The sequence below is a fragment of the Chaetura pelagica genome, unplaced genomic scaffold (genome assembly GCF_000747805.2).
Source record: "Chaetura pelagica isolate M959 unplaced genomic scaffold, ChaPel_1.0 scaffold147, whole genome shotgun sequence".
Taxonomy (NCBI): domain Eukaryota; kingdom Metazoa; phylum Chordata; class Aves; order Apodiformes; family Apodidae; genus Chaetura; species Chaetura pelagica.
Genome location: NW_009954194.1, coordinates 2,200,300 through 2,208,470, shown reverse-complemented (window position 1 = coordinate 2,208,470; position 8,171 = coordinate 2,200,300). Strand labels below are relative to the sequence as shown.

Below are 8,171 nucleotides of genomic sequence, written 5' to 3'. Positions count from 1 at the left end.
AAAGATGTTAAACAGCACTGGTCCCAGTACTGATCCCTGAAGGACACCACTCGCCACCTGTCTCCATTTGAACATTGAGCCATTGACCACAACTCTCTGGGTGCAGCCATCCAGCCAATCTCTTATCTACTGAGTGGTCCATCTGTCAAATCCATGCCTTGTCAGTTTGCAGACCAGGATGTCATGTGGGACAGTGTCAAATGCCTTGCACAAATCCAGGTAGGTGACGTCAGTTGCTCTGCCACCATCCACCATCTCTGTAGCCTAGTTGTAGAAGGCCCCCAGATTGGTTAGGCATGACTTGCGCTTAGTGAAGCTATGTTGGCTGTCACCAATCACCTGTTTATTTTCCATGTGCCTTATCAGACTTTCCAGGAGGATCTGCTCCATGACCATGTCAGGCACAGAGATGAGACTGACCAGCCTTTAATTCCTGGGTCTTCCTTTTTCAAAACAGGAGCTATGTTCCCTTTTTTCCAATCAGTGGGAACCTCACCAGACTGCCATGACCTCTCAAACATGATGGACAGAGGCTTAGCAATTTCATCCACCAGCTCCCTCAGGACCCCTGGGTAAATCCCATCAGGTCCCATAGATTTATGCACCTTCAGGTTCTTTAGATGGTCATGAACCTGCTTTACACCTAGGGTGGGGGGTAATTCATTGTCACAGTCCCTGCTTTCACCTTCTATGGCCTTTGTGCTGAGGTTGGAGCACTTGCCAGAGAAGACTGAAGCAAAGAAGTCATTGAGGACCTCAGCCTTCTCAATATCCTGTGTTGCTACCTCACCCATTTCCTTCAGAAGAGGGCCTACACTCCTTGGATGTCCTTTTCTCCCCAACATACCTAAAGAAGCTTTTCTTATTGTTCTGAACATCCCTGGCAAGATTTGATTCTAGCAGGAATTTGTCTCTCCTAACCTGATCCCTAGCTGCTCGGACAACCTCTCTGTAATCCTCCCAGGATACCTGCCCTAGTTTCCACCCCCTGTGTGCTTCCTTCTGAAGTTTGAGCTTTTCTAGGAGCTGCTTACTCATCCATGCCAGACTCTTGGGGTTTCTATTTGACTTCCTCTTAGTTGGGATGCAAGACTCTTGGCCTTAAATAGCAGCAAGCCATATCAGAAGGGTGTGGTAAGGGAAAAAGGGTTATATTAGAAAACCTCTTGCTTGCTTGCCTATTTGAACAATTAACCCATTTTTTTAATCTAACTTTCCCTGATAAAAGCAAAGTGACTTCCAACTCTGGTAGAGTTTGCCACTAGATCGTAAGGCCATAAAACAACGTTCTCACTAGGACTATTCTGCACACCTCAGTTACTGAACAGCATGAACTGCAACAAAGATCTGCTACAGTTCAGAGCAGGACACACAGGAGGGTTTTGCCATGCATTCACAGTCAACTCACTATGGTCACATCTCTAACTCACTGCTAATCAATGTAAGAGAATGGGGGACAACCTTCTTGATGACCTCCCCACCTACAGCTGGGAAACATGCTCCTCTCTCAGCCCCTCCTCACTGGGGCTGGGAATGGCAGAAAATTGCCAGGATAACCTAACACAAAGAACAGAACACAAAATGCAAGGGCAGAATCTATGCAGCTCCTTTAGGGGGAGAATATCTGGGACCAGTACAGTGAGACTGCAGATTCCAGGATGTCATAATAGCTGCCCAAACGCTTGATCCCACAGTTCTGCCTGCTGTTGAGAAGGGTTATACTGAATCAGAATGGGATCCACTTCTCATCTGCACATCAGAGTAATATGGGAAATAGTGACTCCAAAGACAATATTCCTTCCCCAAGGCAGACAGTAATGACTGAGGAAAGTATTCTTGACCTTTAATATACAGGCACACAATGGAAACTAAAACCCGAGATTAACCAAACACAGGATTTGACATTGTTAACTCCTGATTCTGTGACTGACAATATGTTTTCCTGATTGACTACAATGAAGACTGGTTTAGAAAATTTCCACTCCCAGAAGCTTATGCCTTCTATCACTTAAACTTGCTGTGTTCAAAATTTTTTAAAAAAATATTTTTGAAAGAAAAATAATCATAAGAACTGTATCTGTCTGTACAGTAATTAATGGGTATGTAAGACTGTCTTCCGTTATAACTGTCTTTGTAAACATATGAGAGGTTTTAACTTCCAAACCAATTTTAAGTACTGATTTTAAACAAACAGCTCTCAAACTGTTCTCTCTTCAGAACAACAGATGCAGCTTCTTTAAAGAAGGGTTATTAATTTGCAATGAGATTTTTTTGTAATACTAAATCTAATACAAAGAAAAACAAGTATTTCTGGAAAATCACCTGTGACTGTTCCAATTCTGCTTTGTTTAATTTGATGCCAAGTATGTCAGCAGCAATTCTCTGAAAACACAGGAAGACCTATGGAAAAAAAAAAAAATTAAATTGCATTTAAATGATTAAAAACAGACACCCTTAAGGTTCTTACAAATATAACAAACCATTCTTGAACTGTAAACAATGAGATATACGAAATTATGACCTTTGCAAAACAGATCTGAAAATAACCTCATCTGGTACGTTCAATTTTGTTTAAAATTGGAGCAAATAACTCAACAATGGTACAAGGAATGAACAGTATGCTGGACTGTTAAGCAGCACTTCTACTCTGCCTCCAGAGACCTAAGTTTAAACAAGCTTTTACACAGCCCACCTCTCAAATACTACTTGGTGCTATAAAATATGAATAAGGGTATTCACTAATGTTCAGCACAAAATATATTACCAACATATTATGCAATAGAGATGTAGTTTTCTGAAACCGAGAACAACAGAACTGTGCATAAACATCACCAAAATCACTCCTGTACACATCTGAAAAACCTTAGAAATACAAAAGCCAAGCATTTGCTCCAAAGAGTCTTGCGAAACTTTCCAATTGTTACACCAAACAGAAGTTATCCAGGAAACAAGCAAGATGGTGTAAGGCACACACCAACCCAGCAGTCAGTCAGACTTTGGATGTGGTTTGACAGATAGCATGGGGTGTCAATGCTATGTTAAATAACTCCTTTATTTCATCTCAGTCATTTGACCAATCTTACTGTATAGGCAGCTGCATTTTAAATAAATTTAGAGAACACAACAGATGTTAAAGAGAAGCAGCTTAAGCCTGCACTGCTGCTGAACACTGTATTGTCAAGCTATATTTTACCTACGTGGCAATTTGACTGAGCTCACAATATAAACTACTATGAATTGCTTTTCATTATGCAGCTGCTACTCCCCAAAAGGCAAGGCCTGTCTACATGCATTTAGTTATTTTCAATGAAATTTTTAAAAAAACATCAAAAACCTTTGCACAATCTCTTCTTACACCTGACGTGCAAGCTAGTAATAAATTAGTGGCACAACCAAAAAGCCATAGTAGCTTCTAAAATAATGTCTCTTTCTATGAACTTCCTGGTTTAGTACTGGTCTATTCTTCTAGCAGCCAGACAGCAAGAAAGGAAATCCTGACCAGACTCACCTTTTCCAGAGACGTACTTTAACCCACACCAGGCTCTCAGGTGTATTATGCTAGATCACCTGTCATGAGGACGGGACACTTTTTGCACAAAACATCAGGCATGAGTTCAGTCCTTTATTTATGCAATTTGGTGCACAGTGAGACAGTTAGACATTCTAAATATTAAAGGGCTTCTTCCTCTGAGGAGACCTTTGAGCTTTTCTATGTACATGAAATTATCTTTTGCAAATGTGTTGGAAATATCTGATCCAAACAAATAAGTTCATTTATCTTAAATGAGTATTTAAGACTCCTCTAGTCTATATCCACAGTAGTAATGGATGACCTCTTCTTAAATCACTGTCTAGGATAAACACCCTGTCTTTCCTGTACAACTACCCAAATACCTGAAGATTTTGAAAGGTCAGTGCAGTAACAGTGAAAGACTTAATTCAAATTGAAATTAAAAATGAACTACTGTAGACTATACCTCATACCTTCTTTTATTAGTAGATATTTAAACAGATATTTCTGGCTAATGCTGTCTATGTTCAGATTTACCTTTGGTTTTAAACAGTAAATTAAAAAAAATACAATCCATATCTATAGTGAGATGCTACTGTATTTAATGGATCAATTAAAACATGCAATAGATTAATTCATAATTTGTAATGTTAAATATATCATACTTATAAAAATAACTGCTTTTTCTTCCTATTATCAAATTCCACAAAAAGGTTGACTCCTTGATAAAGGAATACATTTTATCAGATGCACACCTCATTGACTGAAGTATTACACATTTCTTGTTTCCAGTGTAAAAAGCTTGAATTTTCTTTATGCAAAAGATTTAATACAAACTAAAGGGAAAATCAGGATTTACTGCATTTGAGAACAGCAGCATTGTCGGACTTCACAGGATATCTATTGTCTTATAAAATTGGAAGTCCAATGCAGAAGTTTCATGAAAGATCTTAAAATAAGTTATTCCATTTTTGTTTCAGAAATATAGTCCCATATAATTGAATGTGATCTTACTGTCCAGTAACACAAAAATAAAGTAAATTATGTTGTCATAAATATGAGACAGACACAGGACTGTTTTATGGGAATGACAAAGTCATTAGGCATGTGACAAAAATCAAGCAAAAAAAAGCAGTGTGATTTGACTGATACAGTTGACTGAAAAAGAATCTTTTCTTCCACAGGCTTCAAACTAAAACAAATAACCCAATTAGCTCAGTGTCAAAAGATTGTTCAAAACTGTGCTCTGCAAAGCAGTACAAACACCACAATGTTAAAATTTCAAAAGACCTGCAGAGGGAGTGTCTCTCCATGGTTCAGGACCTGTATTAAAAACTTTGATCACAACAGGTCCTGTGATGTTATCAACTGTATTAAGTTTCTATATTAATGGTCTATAAACAGGACTCCACCTAGACTGAGGGAATACATTCAACTACAAGCTGACACCAAACAGAGATCCAGCAGGCTTCAGCTCTCATGCAGATGTATAAGCAAGACCACTTCCATATTAAAATCTATACCTCAAACTGCAAATCAGATGAAAAGACACTGTAATTAATAAAGAACATACACACTTATACAAAGCTCTATTTTTCACACAAGTAGTAGGCAAAAAGGATCTCCAGCAGCCCAAGTCCTCAATGGTTTGATATGTGAAGTGTAATAATACTGATACATTATACTACATCATAGCAAAGAATAAAAATAAGTAAATGAATATAATTTTTTAAGAAGGATTTTATGTTTCATACTTACAGAATCTCCTGTCTTGGCTGATACAAAATGGCTACTGAAATTATTTTCCTGACAAAATCGTTGGTGCTTGTCAACTTTCACCATACGCATATGCTCCAAGTCAACTAAAAATAAGTTGAAAAAAAATGAACAAAATACTACAATGAAGCCCATTTAGTTACCTGTCTTGGAAAGTATTAATTGGAAACACATCAGATACAATCTTTTTCCTCTACAGATGCATGCAAATATGAGTTTCATTCTTTTTATAATAATTTGCCAAAACAAGAATAACCAAGTACCTCAGATTAATGTTATTTGCAAAACTAAAATGAAAACACAGTTAAAATTATATCCTCAACTGTAACAAACTCATATTTTATATAAAGGACAAATTTACTTCTGGATACACACAAGAAATTTGTAACAACTTTACTGCTAACTACATATATAAACCTGGGACGGAATTTTGAGCAGTGTGTTTGCAAGCATGATGCATATTGGAGAGTCCAGTGTAATCTAAAGACTTTTTACAAAATACAGTTCACCAAGCACATCTGAATCTACTTGTTTTTCCTAAGTAAAAAATATAAAGGAGAGAAAAAAAAATTGTTGCAGGACATGGTAAAGGAAAAACATTCACTATAATAAAAAATTAAAGGTGTAAAAACATGTTTAGTTACTTGTCAATCAAGTTTTCAATTCTACAAAGGTACGGTTCAGAAAATGAAAACCAGTAAAATGCATATTTCAAGAGTTATATGCAGTTTCATGTTATCATTTTATGACCACTGAAAGTAGAGCAAAGCTTTCAAATGGCATTTTAGGTTGAAAAGGACTGGTTACTTCCAAAACAACACGGAACTCAAGCCTTGCTCAGGTTTTATTGTATGCATTCCAGTTTCTCCAAATGTGATCCTGAGGTAACTGGAAACTATATTGAACAGTTTCTCTTTTTATTGCATTACAGTTCCTATAAGGGTGTTGACTCAATGCCGTCAAGTTATAAGGAAAATATATTCAGAAGGATTTAAGGACAACCAGGCTCTTTGAGTCAATACAGGAAAAAAAACTTAAACTGATTTCCTGAGGAAGGGACCCAACTGACTTGTAAAAACTTGTAAATTTGCAAATCTAGTAAGCCTGCATAATAGTGTCATTTGATTATCAGCTGAAAAAATGCTCTCCTACTACATAAAAGGCTTTATTTTAAAATTATATTGGAGGTCTTTAATTTGTAGGCTCTGGAGATTTTCTCTTGGAGATTTTTAGTCTAACAGGGGATTCCTACACCCCATTTATACTGCTTACCTTGGTTAATGTGGAGTTTTTGCCACATATTACTGTTCCTTGCACATCAGTAAGGCCTTGTTTATAAGAACAGACCTAAAACCATCCAGCTACCACAGGCATTAATTTGTGAAAGACTAAAATATTAAGCTATTAACACTAAAGTTTGTAGTACATTTTTTCATAATACTAAATGTAGAGCATATAGCTTCATAAAAAATAGGAGGAACAAATACATTTACTAAGATAAAACCAAAAGTTGGTAATTATTTTGTTAAAACCTCATGCAGTCTATGTAACAGCTGCTTAACTTTTTTCTCTGAAAAATAACTACCAGAAGGGAACCTGCGTTGAAATGCTTTAAGAATTAAATACAGCATACTTCCTAAACCATATCATTATTATTTTTACTCTTCACATATTAGCTTTAAGTGCAGCTTGGAAAACATAACAGTGAGATTACTCTTTTGGGAAAAATAAATATGTATTTTCTTTATTTTTATTTGACAAGCTCTTAAAGGAACCTTAACCCCACTTCCAAATTACACTCACTGTATTTCTTGGACTATACCCGACCTCCAAAAGCCTACACACAATTACAATAAAAATAAACATACAAATAGACAGACAGATAGCATTAACACTACGTCCCTCTAAAATACCATGGCACGTATATGTAAGTCCGTAAAGACAAACTCACAACTTGCAATCTCTCCCAAACACACTTTCCCAGGAAGGAAAGAATAGGGAGTGGAAGGATACAACAGCATGCTGAAAGGTTTCTGAATTTTCAGGAAGAAAATGCCACTGCTATATTGGAAATCATATCCTCAAATGCCTCCTATTTTCTATTTGAAGAAACATCAAGAATATAGGTTTAGTGACGTATACATTTTACTAGAGCAAAGAAATGAAAAGCACACAGGTTCCTAGATTCTCACAATCTGACGTGAAAATCAAGGTGAATTGTTTCATTTCATTTCACATAAGTTTCTGAATTTTGTCTAATTCTCAGTTCCTCTCCCCACTCACAAGTATTTCACCTTGTGCCTATTGAATTACAGGCAGTCTGCTCTGAACTGTACAGTTACTGTTATGCTAGATAACTGCCAGGTAACTGTCCATGTGCACACTTTCAGCCCACAGTAAATGGAAGGCAATTCATGTTACATTAGCTCTCAATGAAAGAGTGCACAGTTTTAGTACAAGAAAAGGGTTTCAAGCATTAACAAATATTTAACTATAAAAAGCTGCAGTCTGCAGTCAATGAAAGATAAGTATGCTAACTCAAATTATCTTGCATTGCCACAGGCTAAGGGCACAATCACAGACAGTTACTGAAGATCAGCTAAAATACAGTGATCTTCAGTATCACTCTGCAGTTCTTTTTTTTTTAATTATTTTTTTTTAAAAAACATCTGATGTTGGTCAGCTCGACAGGCAGAATTCTTAGCACACCAGGAGATAAGTCTTGCCCAGCTTTTATTTAGACATCACAGCAAAAAGTCTTTAAGGAGGGATTTGGAGGAGAAAAATGATTTTCTAAAAAGATGTTTATAAGGAATGCAGGGATTTTACAGAAAGAAAACTAACATCTGGCCAATGTGGGCTCATATGATGAGCCAATTAACAG

The 8,171-nt window shown here is 36.7% G+C and overlaps 1 protein-coding gene across 1 annotated transcript in view; it reads right to left on the bottom strand.

Moving 5' to 3' along the window:
• RAB28 (RAB28, member RAS oncogene family) overlaps positions 1-8,171 on the bottom strand; it is an 81,104-nt gene that overhangs the window by 7,093 nt on the left and 65,840 nt on the right. The window contains exons 7-8 of the mRNA XM_010003131.1: positions 5,270-5,373; positions 2,323-2,400 (exon numbers count right to left, since the gene is read on the bottom strand). Coding sequence (XP_010001433.1) covers positions 2,323-2,400; positions 5,270-5,373 — 182 coding nt within the window. The remainder of the gene's footprint in view (positions 1-2,322; positions 2,401-5,269; positions 5,374-8,171) is intronic.